General features: G+C 37.4%; 1 protein-coding gene across 4 annotated transcripts in view; it reads left to right on the forward strand.

Annotated features, from left to right (window-relative positions):
* The window catches only part of LOC113230819 (protein fem-1 homolog B-like), a 44,540-nt gene that overhangs the window by 15,436 nt on the left and 5,701 nt on the right, over positions 1–23,403 (forward strand). The window contains exons 3-13 of one of the 4 annotated variants that reach the window (XM_026464909.1): positions 7,954–8,198; positions 8,638–8,785; positions 11,423–11,577; positions 12,850–12,975; positions 13,640–13,837; positions 14,313–14,396; positions 14,790–14,885; positions 15,641–15,748; positions 16,825–16,961; positions 19,645–19,763; positions 22,109–22,228. In XM_026464909.1, coding sequence (XP_026320694.1) covers positions 7,954–8,198; positions 8,638–8,785; positions 11,423–11,577; positions 12,850–12,975; positions 13,640–13,837; positions 14,313–14,396; positions 14,790–14,885; positions 15,641–15,748; positions 16,825–16,961; positions 19,645–19,763; positions 22,109–22,228 — 1,536 coding nt within the window. The remainder of the gene's footprint in view (positions 1–7,953; positions 8,199–8,637; positions 8,786–11,422; positions 11,578–12,849; positions 12,976–13,639; positions 13,838–14,312; positions 14,397–14,789; positions 14,886–15,640; positions 15,749–16,824; positions 16,962–19,644; positions 19,764–22,108; positions 22,229–23,403) is intronic. The other 3 variants (XM_026464910.1, XM_026464911.1, XM_026464912.1) reach the window with 3 other exon arrangements.

The following is a 23,403-nucleotide window of genomic DNA, read 5'->3' on the forward strand; positions in this document are numbered from 1 at the left end:
AATACGTAATATAATTATTTTGAAACAGCATAGCAAAATGGGGAGAAAAAAACCTGTAACTTTGCAACATTTTCGTATCTTGTTGCAACGAAATAAATGTTCTGTTTTAGTGAATATTTACATAAAAATACAAGTTGAAACGCGTTACTTCCTTGTGGAATGTGATGTTAGTATCTATTTTATGTTTGTCTGATCTATTTTTAAACCCAATTACCGCACATTTCGTCATTTTTAGCAAAAATTTTTGAGCTGTTCGCGATGCAACTTGACCTTGAGCACTGACAGCCCGCCCGCTCGTGTAGGCCCATAAGGTGCCCTACAATTTGCCTCACTTAGCGTGTGCGGGCTAGGTTTCCATGCGTTATTATTCAAAGTAAAAGACCTAAAATGTCTTTCTGTCTAATGCTAAAAAAGCCGTGGTAGCCTGAGGGCGCATTTATTCGACACGAATTTCATCGTGCACACCCTGCGTGGTCGCCGCGCGGTCGAAGAGCGGAGTCCGCGTTGACGCCGCGCATCGACCGCGTGCGTCTAACTGTCATGGTAAAATACGCTCTATTTGTTTAGCTTTAACGTTTTAATTTAAATGAGCCTTCCGAGCACGCGGGCTAGCCTGGCTTGAATTTGGTCTACGCGGCGGCCCGCGCGCCGGCCGGTAATTTTATTGAGAGGAATTGAAATGTTGTTGCATAATAAATAGAATTCAGATTCGCCATTAATGTATATGAAGGCATGGTAACTGGGCGGTCGCCGCGCGGCGGCCGTGCGAAATCTTTCTTCTCGTGTAACTGGGCGCTAAGGGCGCATTTATTCGCCACGAATTTCATCGCGCTCACGCCGCGACCGCGTACATCTAACTGTCATGGCAAAGTACGCTCTATGTATTTAGCTTTTACGTTTTAACTTAAATGAGCGTCCCGAGAGTGAGGCTGGCTTGAATTTGGTCTACGCGGCGGCCGCGCGAAAACTTTCGCGCCGCGTAACTGGACGCTAACTGTTCGACCTACCACCTCTCAAACACAGGCCGTGGGTTCAATCCGGGCTCGCACCTCCGTAATTTTTCGGAATTTATGTGCGAAATTTAATTCGAAATTCATCATGAGCTTCTTTCGGTGAAGCAAAACATTGTGATGAAACCTGTACGTCGAAGAAGGTTCACAGCCCTCGGAAAACGTGTCAAAACGCCAACCCCTATTGTGTAAGTGCGGCGGACTATGGTCTAAATCCTCGCCTGAGAGGAGACCTGTGTCCAGTAGTAGGACGTATAAATGGTTTGATTTTTTTTTTGTAACATCAAGTGACAGGACGAATAAGTCTTGCGCCTGATGGTAAGCTACACGCCTGTCCATAACAGTCACAGTGCCACTCAGAGCTTTAAATCGCAAAGATGTACTAGGCACTACCACTGTCGCCGTCACCCTGAGACATAAGTTGACAAGTCCCATGTGCCTGTAATTTCACCAGTACCCTTAGGGCGCATTTATTCGACAGGCATTTCATCGCGCTCACCCTGCGCGGTTGAAGAGCGGAACCCACGTTGCCGCCGCGCAGCGACTGCGTGCGTCTAACTGTCATGGCAAAATACGCTGTATTTGTTTAGCTTTTACGTTTTAATTTAAATGAGCGTTCCGGGCACGCGGACTAGCCTGGCTTGAATTTGGAATACGCGGCGGCCCGCGCGACGACCGGTAATTTTATTGAGAGGAATTGAAATGTTGTTGCATAATAAATAGAATTCAGATTCGCCATTAATGTTCATGTACATTAATGGCGTTGTAATTGGGCGGTCGCCACGCGGCGGCCGCGCGAAAACTTTCTTCTCGTGTAACTGGGCGCTTACCATTCTAAACCGGAACGCATATTACTGCTTGGCGGCAGAAATAGGTAAGGTGGCAGTACTTCTCTGGACGAACTCTTTCACACGGAGCTCTACTGCTACTAAATTGATGATGAATTGACGATGAATGCTAAGAAAACGAAGTGTAAATCAGTCAGATACTGTTATTACGAAGGTGGGAAGTTGTAGGAAGGATGCCCCTTTAATAGTCACAAATTATAAGTTCTAGGAAATAGGTCTCTGATGGCTTAGTCACATCGTCCGTTACAAAACCAACGTTCTGCTGTAGATATAGATTTCATCACCATTTCACACAATGTGTCGTTAAAACAGAGTTTGCGTGGGGTGTGCTAACAAAAGTTTCGGATTCATCAACCTGACTCAACATTAAAAGTATTAGGCGAATGATTCAGTTACTAGAACACACAATTTAGCACCAGTAACGCGAACGTTTTATTGGCATTACGCGTGATAAAGTGTGTATCACGAGTTTATTTAAAAACCGGTGATAGTATTATTTAGGTGACGATCAAATAGTGAAGGTCAATTTTGTAACAGATTTTTAGACTATGCAAATCGAGTTAACTGTCTACAAGTGTTATTTAGTAAAAAAAAGTGTACAGCCATCATACGCCGTTTTATACTTTGGACTCCAATTTGTTCTAAATATAAGTGATATAGAGTTGAAATCGAAACTTGAGCGTAAAGCAGTTTGTGGTGTTTACTGCCACTTAATTAAAAGCTTGTTTAATGACATAAACTTATCACGCGGGCCTTGCGTAATATTGAGAGTAACGCTCGGCTCATATAATTTTATTGTAGAAGGTATAAAAATAACAATAATAATAATAAAAATAAATAATAAAATTTCTTTATTTGGACAACTACGGTCCACTTGTTAGTAATTACAGAAAAACTTATAAACTAAGGTTAGTAGTAACTAAAATTAAACAGAACCTAATTAGGACATTTCACGTTAGAAATTTGTAAAATTTTGACAATAAAAGTTAAAAATTAAAAAATTAAATTAAATTAAAATTATTTTTAAAAAGTACAAATAAAAATTTAAAAATCAAAAATTAAATTTAAAAATGAAAGTATGAAAAATTTACCAATTAAAAATGAATAAAATAAAAATGAGTAAAACATATACCGCATGCTTGAGCTATCTTTGTCTTTATCTAGGCGTAGGTGTGGCTTGCCACACCAGCACGTCAACAAAATGCTCAAGCATGGGTTCCGCTGTTTTGTGCGCAAACATTTTCAGAATGCTGTTGGAACTGCCACGCATTCTGAGCAGAAGGGATGCGGTCTTTTTTCTCAACATGCCCCAGAAATCGTCTGTCCGCATGTCTGCGAACATGCCCGATGCACTGCAATATCGGGGCAATCCCAACAACACCCTGAATCCATTATTGTATTGGACACGGAGCGTGTCCAGTACTTTCTTAAGAGAAATATAATGCCCTAGGTATTTAAATAGTTTCACTCTTTTAAGAGGTACGTCTTTCAATTTTATAACAGGCTCGTAGGTGACATTATTTTCTCGGGCCTCAAAGATCATGTATTCACTTTTTTTGGCGTTATAAACCAGGCCGTGATCGCCGCAGTACTTAACACAAATGTCAAGAAGCTGCCTGACAGAGCCGGCCAAGGGACCCAGCAGCACCATATCGTCTGCGTAACTAAAATTATTGACGGGTAATCCATCTATCCAGCAGCCGACTGGTCTGCCACTGAGTCTCACGATCAGCTCGTTTACGTACAGGTTGAAAAGTTTCGGTGAGGTAATTCCCCCTTGTCTCACCCCGCATTCCAACCTGTACGTGTCAGACAACGTCTCACCCCATTTGACATTATTGTCCTGATGGCAATACCAATAACGCAATAACGCTATAATTTCTTCCGGTACGCCCGTCCCTCGAAGCTTATCCCATAGAAGGTCATAGCATACCAGGTCAAATGCCTTAGAAAGATCCAGAAAGCAAGCGTATACAGGTGTCTTTCTGCATGAGTAGTATTGGACAGTCTGCTTTAGACACAAGATGGCGCTTTCGGTAGATAATTTAGGCCGAAACCCAAATTGAGCGTCATGAAGATTGATAAATTGATTCAAACTTGAGTCTGGCAGACAATCCAACACCTTTGCCATCACCGTTGCCAAGGAGATCGGTCTATAATTATCAACGTCCGAAATATCGCCTGTTTTATTCTTTATGAGTGGAACCACTACCGTTCTCATCATTTCTGCGGGGAGGTATGAGTGAGATATACATAAAGAATAAAACAAGGATAATACTCTGGGAAGATGTACCCCAGCGTGCTTCAAATGCTCGACGCTGAGCCCATCATGCCCCGGAGACTTCCCTCTGGTCATGCCCTTTATAACCGAAGCCACCTGCGTAGCTGAGAAACGCAAAGGCAAGCCTCCGGCCACGTCTACCCTCGCATCGATCATCCGATCCACCGAGCCCAGCGTCGAGGAAACCTTAAAGTGGTTTTTAAATAGGTCTGCGATCTCCTTGGCTTCAGTACAACTACCTACACTCATTGGTCGACCCGGCCTAACATTCAAACTGTTTCTTGCTCTCCAAAACTGGCTAAACTTTTTGGACGCTCGATGAGAGGCAACAATATCCATTTTTATTTGCTCCTGATGGCTCTGACACCATCGTAGCCTACTTTTAAAAATCTTTCTACTGTCACGCATGTCATCCCAGATTTTACCATTAACTGGTTTGTTGTTTAATAGCCAGGTTTGAAATTTAAGCCGGGCCTCCCCATGAGCTTCACGCACATAGTTATTCCACCCAATAACCGGTCTTCTTGCGCTCCGTACACCAGTGTCGTGTGACTTAATGGCGGCATCACTAAGAGCGCAGACTACTACTCTATACAGTTCATCTAAAGCACGCTGATGACTGCTATTTGTACACATCTGCTCGGTACACCGAGTGAAAATCTCCGGCATATGAATGTCTTCTAATACGCTATTACAGATGTTAAAGTACTGTGTTATTTGTGCATTCGACCTGGTACGCCATAACACTCTATTAGGCGTCTTAACGTCACATGTCATTTTCGGAACCATCGCCCCCAGTTTACATCTTATAATAAGCGGAAAATGATCAGACCACTGCACGTCATTCTCAACCTTGATATCAAATACGGTATTCCATGCAGATTGAGTTATAACACAATGGTCCAACCATCTCCTACTACCATCTATGTCACTTATAAAAGTTATGGTGCCAGAGTCCAGCCCAAGAAATTCAGTATCCGCACATTTCCAATACCTATCGCCACAATATTGTTGTAATTTCATCCAGAACTGTGTATGTGGATGCGCATTAAAGTCACCCAGCATAAGGACATCATGCACGTCATTATTTTCTATGATGGCGTCTATTTCGGCTAAACAACCCACAAACTCAGTATTACTAACGACCGTACTGTCGTCGTTGGGCATATATATAGAAAAAATGATTACTGACCTCTTCTCAATGGTGACCCTAATTGCCGCTAACCTTACACTGTTACAATTTAACACTGCAGCAGCGTCAAAAATGCCCTTGCGCCACAACAAAGCTACACCGCCAAAAGGCCTACCTTTGCGAATACCTACAGACGTGTCAACTGCTGATTTACATGTATACTCGAAACTTTCACTGACCGTTCCGACAAGAGGCAGATCGTGAGGCAGAAGCCATGTCTCCTGAAGTGCCACCACATCGGCTGTCTTACAAAGATTCCTTATTAGATCAATCGACCTTTTAAAGCACTTACAGTTAAACGACGCAAAAGTTGTTATATTACTCTTAACTGAACTATACATACTAAATAATTTATTATTGAGACCCGTTCTTAACAGCTACACCGCTGTCTTTCTTATTAAATACAACATATTTTCTACAACATATTAACATACCTTCAAGCCATATTTCATCATTAAGAAATAACGACATTTTAAAACTGTCCACATAGAATACGTACGAATCATAACCTCTTTTGGTTTTTGGTAGAATTTTCGTTAAAGTAACTTCTTTGCGTTTTACTCTTAATATATTGAACTATGTCTTTCCCCGTAGTGTCTTTGCTAATGTTCGAAATAAACAAAGGAATTTTCTTAGTCGGCGCTGCCCTAAATTTCGAGTTCGACACATTCAACGCCTTTCCTTGGTTGCTAATAAAACGGTTACGAGTTTGCTTTCTATACGCTACAGTTTTCCATTCATGATCTTTACTCTCTGCAGCCCCCTTCTCCTTCGTCTTTGATTGAAGCACCTCTGCCATTGAGAGATTAAAAACATGTTCATTTGCACCCAACGATCTCTTTGTTGACGCACTATGCGCCCGCGTACACTACACAACCATCGGGCCTGTGTTCGTTTAAATATTGCTGCTTTATAAGCAGTTAGGTTTACATGATTGAAGGACACGTCTTTTATCTTCGGGAATTTTGTAAGGAGCCACGACGGAACGAAACAAAGTAAGAATGACGAAGAAAAATAATTAGAGAACGATTCAAAATTTCAAAAGCAAGTGGCCAGGAACCCGAGGGTAAAAAGGTGGGATGATGATTAAAGAGGTCGCATCGTCGCAAACTTAAATCATAACCCTGCATCAATGTTGCCATAATGTTGTGTATAAATACCGGAAACTTCATAACATAAAAAGTCTTATCAATAAGAATTCCTTCGTTTCATTTGACCCATGAATTTAATTATTGTATGAAAAATAAATAAATACTGCCTAAGTAAATGAATTAATGATTTATTTTATTTATATTGTTTTTTAAATATATTAGCCCAGGTTTAAAAAAAATATTGTTTTTGTTTATTTTGTTGGATATACAAAACAGTTTGCATTTGGTGGAACGTGTTTGAGATACAATTAAGGACTTAATCTAGAATGTAGACCTAATACTTGTACACATACAGCGTAAACATATTTGCATAAGGCTTACAAAAAAAAGGGAAAGTGAGATTACAAACTTAAAACTTATGAGAATAAAGACCAACATATATATTAATTTGGCAGTAGTAATGAGAAGACGAGTCGAAATATTTGAGGAGATTGGTACGAATTCTATAAAGATTGTTGTCGAAACCATCAATGTGACCTCCAGATTCTGATATTAGTAAGTCATTGTTGGTTCGGCACATTCTAGTCACGGGCTTATGAAAGGGAACACCCTTTGGGGAAATCAACAGATTTCCCCACGTTTAGGTATGAAACTACAAAGTTCACAACGTCACGGTGATAAATAAATAAATAGGACTTTGTTACTTTGTTAATACCGTACACGTATCTAGAAAATGTAATGACTTGAACTGAGAGCTAGTGTCATTTCTACTACGTACATATATGTGGATGAAAAGGACATGAGTCTCAGCATATTGTATTTGTTCAGTCGCCGCCTGTCTGTGGGATATTATCGGAACCTGATGCTAAAACTCGAAACAAAAGGTCTAGAGCAAAAATAATTAATTATTAGTAGCAAGAAGCTATCGCCGTTGTATAGTGCTAACTAATACTAAATGTTCACACTCACTAGCAAAATATAATAATAACGCACTCAACTTAGTCCCGCACTAGGGAAACCCTGTATCGCGGGTGCCATGGACACGCACATAGACGACCACAAATTAGATTTCAATAAAACTTAGCAAATAGATATAATTCTACTAACTTTTGAGGTGTTTTTTTTTATAAAAAAGTTATCTATTGTTTGAATGTTGAAGTCGATGTGTGATATATGAAAAAACTGATATATTTTTCGCGATTTCTGAGACCTCTATAGTTACAGTTATTCATATTAATACAATATAATGCACTTATAAAATACTTAAAAACAATATTTTTACATTTTTGTTGAATTGATATTCAATTATTTATTATGTGAAATTACTCCACTTGGTTATAATTATTAATACGGCCGACACGACAACTAGCGCATAGAAAAATTCGTGAGGCCCGCTGGTTCGTTCCGTTGCTTAGTTGGTATAGCGTCTGGCACTGTATGTTAGAAAACTTCGGTTCGATTCCGGCCGGATAGAAGGAATTTTTTCTAAGTATTAATAACTATAACAAACTAATATTTTTTTATATTTCAGGGGCAACAGCACTATGGTGTGCAGCCGGCGCCGGTCATCTGGGCATAGTAAAGCGCTTGGTTCGCGCAGGTGCGAATGTGAACCATGCTACAAAGACTTTAAGCACTCCACTCCGAGCCGCATGTTTCGACGGACGATTGGATATAGTTAAATATTTAGTGAGACACGGCGCTGATATACATAAGGCTAATAAATACAATAACACATGTTTGATGATCGCTTCTTATAAGGGACATTTGGACGTGGTAAGTGTATTTTATAATTATTATAGTGCAAGTAATTGTAAGTTCATAATTCATTTACATGTGGCAACACAGGATGTTGTCAGTGACAATAAATTCACTGTGTTCGGCCAAACATAGGTATGGAAACAGTGTACGCTACTGTATATTTACTAACGTCCAATAAAAATAATAATCAGAAGACTAAATTAAAATTTAATTTTAATAATTGTAAGTTTTAAGTTTATTGAATGTCACGATGTTTGACATTCAATTATTTTTGTGAAATTACTCCACTAGTTTAACACTTAGAAAAAAAATTTAGCACAGTTATTTACTTTCATTTTTATTAACATGGATATCCGCAGAGTAACGCTTGAATCTATTAATTATTTAAAGTGCAAGTTACGCCCATTAGCGTGATATCGTCAAATGTTATAAATTTTGTATTTATTTATTTTAGGTTCAATTTCTACTAGACAGTGGCGCAAAGGTAGACGAAAGAGCACTATGTGGGGCGACAGCGTTACATTTCGCAGCAGAGTGTGGACATGCGGCCGTCGTCTGCGCACTCATTGACTACAATGCGAAGATTTTGACCAATGAAAATGGTAAAAACTCACAAGACTGATGATTTTAATTACTAGCAGTGGTAGTTTAGTGGAAGAACGGTTGCTTTTCAATTGAGAAGTAGACGGTTTAAATCCCTACGTAGACATGTACGTATGACTTTAATTTTTATGTACCGAGCATATAACCAGAAATAGAGACGAAATATCATTTAATTTGTTTGAAAACTATTCTGCGAAAATATTAAGGTGACAATTGCGCTGCGATTGGCCAGCTTGAATTCGAAACAATTGACGGGTGCCGTCATTGTTTCACTTTAAATCGACCAGTTTAACTTGAGCTTTGCTATAATGGACGAAAATTGCAAATACAAAAACCGGGAAAAATTTTCGAAGTTAACCTATACAAACGTAGTGACATGTAACGAAATATAAGAAAACTAAAACATTTAATTTAAATATGTCATTGCAGGACTGCCTAATTTTATTTGCAACATTTAAAGGGTCCACAACACCATATTCAGCTTCTACTGGAAACTTAACAAAATGCACCATATTTAGCTTCCACTGAAAATTAATTGAACACAAAAGAAATGTGGCAGCCTTTATTGTAAATATCAATTAATTTTTAAATATACTATTATGTCGAATTTTCTACAAATTCACTTAAAGAAATAATAAATAGTTGAGCAGATACATACATGCATATATAATAAAATCGTTACGCTTTCAAGTTATTTTATTGCTTTTCACAGAGACAAAATTTGCTGTTGTTTTGTAATACTCCTAAAAAAAAAACATTTGTCATTATGAAAATTCGAGCTAACGTTATTTCGGGCAAATGTATTTTCTGTAATCCCAAGCCGTAAAACGAGTACAACAATATTTTGTTAGTTATTGCCAACATTTAATAAAAATCATTTTAAAAATGAAATTAAAAATCAAAGCGTCCCTTTAGTTTCTTTGTTCTATATATTTCAATTGCTTGTGGTTGTGGTTCGAACAATTGAAAATGACCAAGAAGTTTATATAAGCTTCTTGAAATTGACGTAATGGGTCTCTTTCCATTTTTTGCGCCTGCAATGTGTAGAAAAAGGACAATTAGCTATTTTATTATTTTGTTTACTTTTGTAATTTATGTTTATGATTCATTTATAAATAAATTAAATACTATACAACTGTACAAAATAATACTTTTAAATGATAACTATGATAACACAATATATTGGTTTAGTGAAAATATTATAATACAAAATCCTGGTTTTACACTTTACTGCAGTAAAAAGTTGACATATATCATCGAGTATATAAACAGAAATAGAGACGAAATAAGGGCCATATATTCCTGGTAGCACATGAGCGATACAGCTGTTATACGTCTCCGTATATTCCAAAATGTATTCTGTATTTATTGTAATAAAGATAATATCTCTAACGTGCCGTGCTGTTTTATTCGGTGGTGTTGGAAAAACAGCAAAACATCTAGTTACAAAACAAACGGAATCACATTTCATCGGTAATTAAATACTAAATACATTGACCTACCAACAAATGGACGTCGGGTTCGCGTTAAATAGTGTCCGCACCTATAGGGCGTAAAAATCGCATACAGAGCGTCAATCTCGCAACAGTTCGTTTGTTCGACTGACAGCGCGGTTGTCAATCATGCAGTACTATCTTAGAGGATGGAAAAAAATAAAAGAAAGAAGCTGCCCTAACTACGGAATGAACGTGCATACCTAAACAAAAATTGAACAAACAAATGGCGGATTTCTTTAATGTCGTACCATAATCTCTCGATAAGTCATTATCGACATGCAAACATTTAATTAAATTAGATCATAGTATTTAATTACCGATGAAATGTGATTCCTTTTGTTTTGTAATTAGACGTTTCGCTGCTGTTTCCACAGCACCGAATGGGACAGCCCCCATTGTTAGAGATATTATCTTTATTACAATAAGTGCAGAATATTTTTGGAATATACGCAGACGTAAACACAGGTCAGTTGTTGGCGCTGTACTATTTCAGTTTCTAATTTGCGATTGCAAGCGCAAACATGAGTTGATATTTAAAAGTGATATAAGGCCCATTTACCTGATGAGTTACTTGATGGCCCTTATTTCGCCTTTATTTTTGGTTATATACTCGACGTTTTTATGATACCTACATTTGTGTACAATGAAAACATCGTGTTGAAACATGATTGTCGAAAAAGGTTCACAAACTTTGGAAAACGTGTCCCCAGCCTACATTGGACCAGGAGCGTGGCGGTCTATGACTTAAACTCTCATAGAGGAGGCCCGTGCCCAGCAGTTGGATGCATAATGAAATGCCCCGAAATATTATGAAAGCGTATTCCTGTCATTCGAAATAATTTTTTTCTCGACTTTTGAATACAAATCATAAAATATTTAGATTTCCGTACAAAATCTATCAACTGATCGATTGATTGATCCAAATCTGTATGGAAAGTCTAATATATCTTTGAATTTGTCTAATGGGTGGACGATGACAATTTAAATGGACCCTCGTCGTCTCACTTTCTTGCATTTATTACTTTTTATGTCAAAGTATTTTTCGTGGTGGCCCAAAGGTTAGGTTACTGTGGATGCAAGATGTTCCTCGTAGAATTAATTGGTAAAAAAAATATAATGTTCTGTGACGTAATTTTCCAGGCATGACACCTCTGCAATGCGCCGCTGAGCGTGCGCGTGCGTCGGTGGTGGAGATTCTCGCGGCGAGGCCGGAAGTGACGCGAGCGCAAGCCATCGAAGCGTTCGAACTGCTCGGTGCTTCCTTTGCTAATGATAAGGAGTACTATTGCTTAAGGGTATGTTGGTTTATATTTTTTGGATTATTATATGAAAAATCTTGACTAATCTGAAATCCAGTTAAATAAAACAGCGTTGTAATAAGAGATAATCATGTTTATATAAATGTATAAGTTTGAGTAATATGTTTAAATCCCATGATGTAATTAATAACATGTAAAACCAAAGCTGAAGTCAGTCATTGAACGTGTTTGTATTGATTTTACCAATATTTAATGTCATTTGATACTGATCTGGCAATGATAGTCGGATACATCTGCCTATGATATCATTTGACAGACTGTCATGGCATCCGGCTACCAGGGGGCCTACCACAACCTCATACAACAATGTTACTTTAACCTTACATTGAATTTTTGTACTATATAAGCTTATAGTAATGTTAAAACTATGATGTTTTATTGGCAGCTTTGTGATATTCATTCATTCAGTTCGTACTAAGACGTGACGTTAACATTAAAGTAATATTGCTCTTATGTCAAATTTAGCAATCTTAAAATAGTTACACGAATGCAATGGAAACAATATTATTTTCAGTTTTATTGTCTTAATATCGATTTGTAATGATTAAAAGTTAAGTTAAACTTATTTGTTTACATATATCTCTTCAATATTTTGTTTATTTTTTATTTAATAGCACATAGGAAATAATTTCTCGTAAAATAAAAATACGCGATTTTTATTTCGTAAAATTATGACAGCGCCATCTATATGCTCCTTGACGAAACTAACAGTTGATACTAGACTATTGTTCCGAATTCACAACGTGACTATTAAGACTCAGCTTGTTTTATTTATTTATCTTCATGAAAATGCGGAATAATAATTGAAAAGAACGTAATTTTAGTAGATTTCATTACTACACACTTTTATTGTTTTGGCAGTTAAAATTCTCTAAATGTGAATAATATTATACTACGATAACACGATTCGGAACATCAAAAAAGAAAGAGATGGCATTATACAGTTCATAAAGCGTTATTTCTTTCCTACTTTTACTAAGGAATAGACTATATGGGAAATCATTCGTTCTTTCAGTCCTTTTTAGCAATAATATATTACTTGGTTGATAGGTTTGTCATGGTACGAAAATGAGTAATATCACATTAAGCTTACTTTATGCTTACATTCAAATAAGATTGTTTTTGGAAAGGTTATGGTAGGCCCCCAGGTCCCTTGATAAGCTTTGGTACTCAGGATTGTCATGATTTCTTAAATGCATGTTATTTACATAGATATAGGAAGATTATTTACCAGCCATGTTTTTCTAGATGGCCTACCAGTACCTGCACAGAGCGATGGCAATGCGATATGACACGCGATATGGACTGTTGCTAAAAAAGCCAGCAGACCCTATACCTGCGTATGACAATTGGCGAGAGAGCACCACTATAGAGGTACTAACTGTTTCTTAGGTAGAGTAATAAATATTGGCCCCAGCTATGCTGCGGAATTTAAACAACTAATGTCAATCATCATAATATGACTTCGCCGATTGTTGGAATATAGGCGTCCAGGCACCAATCTCATCCAAGTTTACCCCGCAATATTTCAATTCAACTAATATGAACTTGATTTTACTAGCAGTGGGGCTCTTTATGAAAAAGTTAGTCGAGGGAAGTACTGCCACCTTACCTATTTCTGCCGCTAAGCAGTAATGTCAGCATTACTGTGTTCCGGTTTTGAAGGGTAAGGGTGCTGGTGAAATTGCAGTACATGGGATTGTCAACTTATGTCCCAGGGTGACGGGAGCAGTGGCAGTCCCCCTTAGATCATTACGATTTGAAGCTCTAAGTGGCTCTGCAACAGTTATGGACAGGGGTTAAGCTTACTTACAGGCGCACGACTTGTTCGCGCCGTCACTTGATAGTATAAAAAAACTGCTGATAAACTAAAGTCAACCGTCACAATTTTTTATGCTTAAAGTTAACTTACTAGACATTAAAGGACTGGCGAGACACGGAGCTACACCTGGCAAGCGACTGAGGTACCGTTTTTTCGTGATAACGATGATGGGCCTTAACACTAGTTGATTCACTAGATTTAGAATATTATTCACAGGACGTAGAACGTCTACATGGTAACGCGCATGCTCTTCACATGGAAGGTCTTACAGTACGCGAGCGTATTCTTGGTCAATCGTGTCCGGATTTGCCACATCCAGTCGTGTTCAGAGGTGCTGTTTTCGCTGACGAAGCTCGCTTCGATCGCTGCCTTGCGCTTTGGAGACACGCTTTGACTCTTAGACAGCAAAATAAGGTCAGTATAATATTAACTTCATAGTGTTATGACTGAGTATGGAGTATATCTTAACAGATGGGCTGGAAAATACACCAGTGTCTGTTTATGTTAATTTATATTTATACTTAAGTAGTATACTTTGACGTGAAGTGTAGTGTATCCTAAACTGTTGAGGCTAGTCCAGTACGTAGTTTTCACTGGGGAAAATAATATTTGGATAACAACTTTAAATTGTATTATGTAGATTTCTATGAAGCGTTCTATAAGGTTGATCATGTATTGGTAACTAATAAGGGGCATATAAATGTTAGTTGCGCTTTATGTAAATGAGTTTTGACTGATTTTCAGACTCGTTGTTAAAAAAGCAATCAGTAATATCCATATTACTCTAAACTCTTTACGGTTTTTGTTTTGGGTACCTCAAGGTATTCACCTGATACCTGTGTTATTTAATTAAATTATGATTTAATTTAAATCTTTGATCTTCTTACAGGTTTCAGTAGTGAAGGACCTGCTCAGATTTGCTCAAGTTTTCTCACAAATGATCCATATTGGAATAGAACTGCCTATTGTTCAGGTAAGTTACTAAGCAATTTGTTAGAAGTAATTAATTAATTGTAAATCGGCGTGTTTGTATGGCATTAATTTTAAATTATTTACGTATATTTGCGACTGTTTAGTAACTATATGTTTTGCTAACGACAAAGAAAAATATTGTAATTGTAACCCACACGTCGAAGAAGGTTCACCACCCTTTAGAAAACGTATGAAATCCACAATCCGCTTTGGACCAGAGTCGTAGACTAGGACCTAATTATCGGCGACCCGTGAAATAAAATAAAAAGGAACTGTCCAGAAACATTATAAAAGCGCATTTTCCTAATGAAGTAACAATTAAAATAGCCCATTAAAAATAGATTTATTTATTTCAGTAACAACATTTATAACTTATTCGTTAACTACCTCATAGGTGTGCTACGTGCTTGAAGCATGCGTGGAGGAGCTACAACGCGGACGTAAACGACTGGAGAAACCAGAGCTGAGCCACGACGGCGATGCTTTTGTAGTATGTATAAACACCATTAATACTAAACTCATGTTTACATTGGCCATTATCTCTCTACGTCTCTTCTTAGAAAAGACAGGCGTATCCATCAAAGTGGTGAGGAGAAGACGCTTTGAAAGTCGTTTCCATAGTAATAACATTTCATATTTGTGAATAGAATTATCCCCTAAAACAATGTGCATTAAAGAATATCAATCCACATTATTGTGATATCAAATTATCAAAATCAATCGACTTTATTGCATCCTCTTTTCTCTTTTTTGTTGGATTATACAAGACTAGACTAGAGTTGTCACAAAATAAGAGGCACCTTTTGACACTTGTCATTGTATCGTAAATAGGGATGTAACTTAACATATCGGTAACCATATTAATCGATTCTCACGAGAAATCGATTCGAAATTTTATGAGTCTGTAATCGTTCAGATTATTTTTCGGATCATTGGTTATCAATTGTAGCTAGAACAATCAACATTTATTTCTGCAATATAGTGAGTCTCTGAGTGGCACTGCAACTGTTATGGGTGCGCATGTCGCTTACCACCAGCCACACGACTTATTTGCCCCACTAATTGGTTTAAAATATAAATATCTTGAATTATCTATAGAAAGTTAAGGTTTTCCTAAAATTTGGATTGAGTAGTATTTATTAAGTTCCTAAGTCACACGTAGAATAGTTCCTCTTCAAATCCATATCCATACAAATCACGAATAGTTCATAAGCTAAAAGGAAAACGTGACAAGTATTGAAGCAGACAATGTGTCGTGTTCGACTGTCACAGGAGGAGTACGAGAGCAACGTGCGCACTGCCCTTTACCTCGTCGCCGTGGCGGCTAGGCTGGTAGACAGTAATGCTAACGATGTGAGTATCATAAGTATTTACATCAGCCTGACCTGGTAAGCCAAAAGACAGCCCGGTTAATATTGTATTCTCCGTGTCTTGCTCCGTGTTGCCTTTAAACCATTTTCTAATCAAACGTTTTTGTGCTGCTTCAACTATCGTATTTACTAATTGTACAAGGGAATCCAAGGTTTGCTATCGGATAAATTTCGGAAATCGTGCGCAGGAACTTTATAAATGAAGCTATCAGCGCAAAAGTGGTGTAACCTTATACATTTTTTAAATATTAATTTAAATTATACTATACTTTGCGTATTATACTTTGCGTGGTACGTGTGGCAACAGGTCGCAGAGTTCAGCTAACTTGAGCTCACTTTGTCATTTTCGCTTTGTACGCTAAGGTCGTGTCAATTATCTTGTGCAAAATCTCCAAAATCGTAGTAGAAAAATGCCTTATTTCGCTACTTTGGAGTATAAAAATGATAGTCGCACTTGTAATATTATCTATGGTGGTGTTTCGTATTACAATTTAGTCTTTTTTATTTAATTTTAATACATTTTCAATGTTCTGTTATCGTAATATTTTTTTATGGTTCAAGAAACGAAAGTAAATTTGTCTCTAATTCGTAGTTGTTCAGGTATTAACAGCTAGATGGCAGCACATTGATTGAAACTTCAATATAAAACCAAAACGTCTTAACTTGCAATAATAGGTATTGATGGTGTTGAACTTACAACGGTATGCCAATAGGGTAAAGTTTAAATTATATTAGCAGCCCAGAATATCTTATTTCTTTATTAAATTGAAACTACGACCAATCATTATCAAGATTTCACAGTGTTTCAAATCGTGAATGTGCGAGTTTTGGCGATAGCGGTTCTTATAGTAATCGTAATCGTTCTTTTAGTAAAGTATTTCCAATGTCTTTTTCTTCCGTGGTTTAAATGGTAACACAGGACTGGATAGATTGAATATCGATAGCACTTGGCTGTTTTCCGCTTCACGCGGTTAGGTCGCTGGTTTCTTACCACACATGAAAATATATTTAGTGATTAGTACAATTTTGTTAAACATAAATGCAATATTAATTTTAAAGCAGGACATCTCCAATGCGGTACGGAGAGCAATATTCCACCTCCGCAACTCAAAGTTACGAAACGGACAGACGTTACTCCACTTAGCGGCTGACCGACGGACGCCAGTCGACGACTTCCACACCAGCGACGTATGCCAGTAAGCGCACATGATCACTATTAGCTTATAACACTTTAAGGCTTAATGTTCTTTGCCTTCCCGTCCCCAGGTTTGCCAGCGCCCTTACTTTTAAATTTTTACGACAAGATGACAAAATATTTTGTTTCCTTCAAATTCATTTACTTCCTCAGATAATAATCGGTACACATTTAATTACATTATATTACTATTGTAAATAGTTATATAATATATTATATAATATATATATATATATATTATACAAATGTGTTCGAGTAATAAAATACACACATCAAAAGTGTCTAGGGATCAAGTGAATATTTTTGAAATAAAAATTATTTAAGCAATATTTACCAAATCCAGTCTTCCAGGACGACTTCTTACTTTAATGCTTATGTTTTATTTAACCGCTTACCCCTATATTTAATTAAAATAAACTAAAATTGATGTTTTTGCAAATTGTGGGAAAAAACTCAAATTAACGGCGTCAATTAAATGACAAAAAAATGGCGAAAATGATGATTTTGCTCATTTTTATTGTAAAGATAAGAAAATTAATAATTTGTATTTCCACCATTAACACGAATCACACAATTACAGCGATTTGGCATGCTTAAGATGAGTTCATCAAAATCACTTTGAGGAATGGCCGCCCATGTGTTTTGTAACAAGTCAAAATATTGTTGTAGAGTATGTACGGTATGCATACTCGGCACAGCTCTTCTTTGAAGCATATCCCATGCGTGCTCAATTGGATTGAGGTCTGGCGATTGAGCAGGCCACGGCAGAACGTTGATACGAGCTTCGGCAAGAATGCGTGTTACGACTCTAGCCGTGTGTGGACGTGCGTTGTCATGCATTAGTTGAAATGAATCACCCAACTGGCCTCGCAAAGGGATGATAACATCTGAAACAATCCTCTCTGCGTAAACTTGAGTATTGAGGTTACCCCTGATCCAAATGAGATCGGTTCTTCCGCCGATCCAAATACCGGCCCATATCATTATTGTTCCCCCACCATATGGATGAACTTCCTGACAATATCTCAAACGTTCATGACGTCCAGATGTTCTCCAAACTCGAGTACGTCTTGTATCCGGTCTCATACCGAAGCGGGATTCATCCGAAAAGCACACATAGCGCCAGTCTTCTTCCTCCCAGTTTCTGTGTTCGCGAGCCCATCGTAAACGGGTTCTGCGATTGCAGGGTGCAATAGGTGGAACTCTGAGCGGCTCTCGGGATCGCAGACTCACTTCACGTAAACGATTTTGGATTGTTTGATCGCTTATTAGCAAGCCTGAGGAGCTGTGGAGCCTCGTAACCAACATCATGGCGGTCATGGTACGATTCTGTCGAGCAGTATTTTGGATATACCGGTCCTGTCTGCGAGTCGTGATGCGAGATCGTCCTCCATGTCGCTCGGCCACGCTGCCCGTCATGCGATAGCGCGTCCAGAGGCGACTTATGACGCTCTGTGTAGTGTTAAGAGTGAAAGCCACAGCACGTTGCCTGGAACCAGCTTCCAACATTCCGACGGCTCACATCATCACTTCTCGGGTTAAATGATGTCGTCTCTCCATAATAATGTAAATTGTTTCGGTTCCGATGCAGATATTGTAATGATTTTGTCAAAACGCTATAACTCATTTTTATACAAAACCACATTGACAATCGATTTTCTTCTATCGAATTTTAAACAATATTCCTTATTTAAATGTTAAAACTCACTTAAAAGTATCAATAGCGATACAAAAAAGTTAATATAATTAACCCTAATTGCAGCAATACTCTTAAACGTACTTGATCCCTAGACACTTTTGATGTGTGTAGTTATTTTTAATACCTGGCTCAAAACGTGATATTTTTCGTACCACAAATCGTGCTGAAAGTTGGATTTTTCGCACTAGTGCTTTTTACTTTTTCTTTTTTTTTTTAATTTACTGTTGTTTCAAGTCTTAAACATAGAACTAAAGAGGTTGTATATTTATTTAATATTTATGTGCTTTGTGACGTAAGTCATTCGTCATTAAAACTTATATTTACTTACAAACATCTTATTTGTTTAAATTGCATAGGTGTTTTATAAAACAACGGGTTACATTTAAAAATACCAAAATATTTTCCATGAAGATGGCTGATTGAGTATTAACAATGACCGGAGGTGAGTATTACGTGAGATCGCTGCGCGCCGCGCCACAACTGTATTAAAAAGTAATAAAATTGTATTATTTTATTTATTGCACCAAATAAATACAACAGAAATATTAAAATTGTAAATATTAAATTGAACTGGGAGTCTACTCTCGTTCTCCATTCGTTATTCGTCCGAAACAATTACTGTCAAGTAATACTCGACCGAATTAAAAGACAATGTCAAGTATTACGACGCATGAAGCTTCATTCACATCATGGGTTTTTCGCATGTCGGTCTGAGTACAGGGCCAGAAGGTCAGCAAAGATGGACCTCTTCCAGCCAATTGAAGAAAATAAGAACAAAATTTTATTATTATAACAATCTTAGTATATAACTTTTTCTTTTTTTTTTCATATTAATGGCATCGTTTGTTCAGTGCACTATACGACTGTGGTTCACGTATATGCAATAAAATCTGCTATTCTTATTGTCATTCTGCCATAAATTAACATTTTGAAATCACATTTTTCAATGCCCTAAATTATCTATTACTTTTATCATTTTGTGCAGATTTCCTTGTCCAAGAACAACCCGACTGCTGTTAGAATGCGGAGCACAGGTGGACATTCCTGACGAAACCCGGCGGACTGCGCTGCATGTGGCTCTCATTAGCTATCAGCTCATACCAGGTTCGCGTCGCACTTGTACATCGACATCTGTATCGTGACATAAAAATGATTTGTATTCATGTTGATAAAGTACAGAAAAAACAAAAAATTATAATTATTAATATAAAGATACGAATACTTAGAAAAATTCCTTCGATCCGGCTGGATTCGAACCGACGTCTTCTAGCATACCATGCCAGACGCTATATCAACTAAGCCACGGAACGAACCAGTGCACATAAGGGTTTTTAGCCGTTCTAGCCGGTCAAAAGTCAAAATCCCAAATAAGTTGCAGGTAGAAAAAAATCTACGTGCTGTGAGCTGGATAGTTGCTCAACAATAGGTGACCCTCCCCTCTCCTCTCAGTATTTCCTTTCACTTCCTAAAACCAGTTGAAAGTTTATCGTCATCTAGTGTGCACGTATTCTTTATTGACATTTCTTCTATGCGTCGAGTTCAAAGTTTAATATTAGTGAATTGGTGTCTGCCTTAAAAATAATAGCCATGGATTCTGAAAATACAGGTAAGGACGCATACTTTTCTTGAACTTTCTTTAAATTTAGTTTTTATTATAATGACTATATAACTTAATAAATTAATTCAATTTTTAAGATATTTTTATTAACGTTTTGGTATTCTCGAAGGGTTTAGTTAAATGTATCGTGAGATAGCCTCAAAATATTTACATAACGCTTAGATTTAATCTTTATTATTACGGACATTGAGAAATTACATGCTCTTAGATGCCCTTTCTCAATACGTCAGCACTAAAGTGCACTAAAGTGATCAGTTATCATTAATGATACTTTTTTGCACTTTTGGTGATTCCATTTTAACTCTATTTTAAATTTGTTTTAGAATCGCCTGGAGGCTCAAACTTAAGAGCGGTAACAAGGCAAAGTATGTTCGATAAAATACAACGGCAGAATTTACCAACGTTTGAAGAAAAATGTATATATTTGTCAACAGCCCTTTTACCGCCTAATATTTATTCCGAAGTTATTATTTTAATTTAACTTGTAATTGTAATTGTTTGTAAAATAAAGAGATTGTTTTCTTTTATTTGTTAACTACCACAAACCACTTGTTTTATTTTAAAATATGATAAAAGTTCCTATACAATAATAAAAGTCACATAAATAGTTTTGACCAGCTAGATCGGCCTTTTACCCCTATATGCAGCGGACCTCACGAATTTTTCTATGTGCTTGTTGTCGTGTCTTTGTATTTGGTTTTTCAACGACTTTTTAGCCGTAGCGCCATCTATGACAAATTTATGACCTTAACCTTAACAGCTACCGGTCCCGGCTAGAGATGTAGCTATTCACTGTAATACATTGTAATCACTTGTTATAATTATTAATACAAACTAGTGGAGTAATATCACATAAAAATAATTGAATATCCATTGAGTAAAAACTTAAAGACAAAAAATTAAGAAAGTTTTTACTTCCCTTCAAATTAATATGAATAAAATAAGAACAGGCGGAGAAAAGTTGACAAGGATCCGACGTTGACAAGCGCCCGATGGCTGACGGGTGTCGTTAAATTGGGCAATTTCCTTTTTCTTTCAAGAATCCGCTAGATGTAAGCAACCTTTTCACCAATAAGTTATTAAGGCAATGTTAAGCATTAGACAGCAGTACATAGCCAGTGAGGTATTGCACAGAGAAAAATTCTACCACATGTTAAATTCTGTCGTGATCGTTTTCCATTGTTATGTGCAAAGTCAGATATTTTATTCTTCGATAATTCTTATAAACTTAAAAGTTTATAAGAATTAACATAAAATGTTATACTGTTTTCGGGATTTTATTATGATCGTCCTTAGATGCATTGTATATATTTTTAAGACCATTAATAATAATAATAATAATAATAACGCACACACTCAACATAGCCCCGCACTAGGGAAACCCTGTGTCGCGGGTGCCATGGACACCCACATAGACAACCACAAATTACACCCAAACTCACGAGAGAAATAAATGTAGGCCATACACATATTTCTCCCGGCCTGGGAATCGAACCCAGGACCTCTGCATGGCAGTCCGGCATGGTAACCGTTCGGCCACAGAAGCAGTCCAAATTTTATGTAATAGTAAATACTTAAACCATTTCATCTAGTAAAACAGTTTATCCTGCTTCTCCTCCGGTGACTCATCTTAAAGATATTTCATCGCAAATGTTCATAAACGACGGCTACCGTTTTTCATCGAGAGAGCGTACTCCAGATATAACGTAATTGTTTTTTTCAATTTTCGGCAATGTAAATTAGCCTTCCGAAGTACTCGCTGGTTTTGCCACAATTCAGGAACGTTCCCCTAGCCATTCAACACACCTTCATCAGGGCTTTGTTTGTACAGATGAGCGCGATCAATGGAGCGAGCCACTGTGTGCAGTGGTGTGCGAGCTTCTCGTCCACGGCGCACACGTCGACGCGATGGACGGTGACGGTATCACGCCGCTGCTTGCGTCGATCGGAAGTTAGTACCACTTATTACACTATATTCTAGCCAAATTCGATATAGAACGTTTAATAACAAAACGTTGCAAATCAATAAATAGTGACAGGTGTAAAGAACTTTTTTTGTTAATGCTCGTTATTTAGGCTAGTTCTGCTCACGGCTTGCTCGCTTAATCGGAATTTAAATAGATAAGTAGGTAATTGCGTTATGTTGAAGTAGTACTTACCTGACCATTTATTATAAAGTTTGCAAAATACCTATCGATGCGTATGATTTATAATTAGAATAAAATAGTTAAGTTTTTAACACCTATTTAATACATACTGTTAGATAGATAGTAGGTAATGGCCAAAGAAAAGAGACAAAATTGTAAGGGTCGTATTCCAGAATTCTACTCAATGCTCAAGTCAGGGGGTCTACTCTCGATATCCGTCCGAAACAATTACTGCCAAATAAGCAATACTTGACCAAGTGAAAAGACGCGTGATGCGAATGAAGCTTCATACTGGATACTTGTCTTTTAATTTTGTTGAATATTACTTAATGACAGTAATTGTTTCGGACGGATGTCGGACGGAGATCGAGAGTAGCCCCTCAGGACTTGAGTATCTTTTCAAGCAGTGGAAATACGACTCTAATGGCAAGGACTTGAGTATGATTTCTAGTGCTTTAAATCATACTCAGGTCTTGACTTGAGCATTGAGTAGAGTTCTGGAATACGACCCTAAGATTTTATTTTATATTAATGTGCTATATATCTCATCTAGCATCAATTTCCGATTTTGAACTTGAATTACTTTTACGAATTCGAATGTTTCCAATCGCTTCTTCAAATAAAAAAATTAGAAGTACTAATTATAATAACGCACACACTTATGAGTGCGCATTTGACCTCCATCTCACCTGATGGAAAGTGACGACCGTGGAGCGTGCACACCTAAATAATGCCTATTCACTTTCGCCTTGAAACGGTCCAAGTTATACCGTTCAGGGAACAAGTCTGTAGGCAAGAATTTTCACTCCATAGACGTTCGCCATATGAATGTGGAAGCGTAATGCTTCGTGCGAATCTTTGGAATATCCTCAACACAGGGGTGGAATCTAAGCTTACGTCTAGTCCCCCGATGATGGAAAGGAGAAGGCGGAATTAAATCGTTTAATTCCATCGCACACTCTTCGTTATATATCCTGAA

Source organism: Hyposmocoma kahamanoa, unplaced genomic scaffold (genome assembly GCF_003589595.1).
Source record: "Hyposmocoma kahamanoa isolate Upper Pololo Valley unplaced genomic scaffold, ASM358959v1 64, whole genome shotgun sequence".
Taxonomy (NCBI): Eukaryota; Metazoa; Arthropoda; class Insecta; order Lepidoptera; family Cosmopterigidae; genus Hyposmocoma; species Hyposmocoma kahamanoa.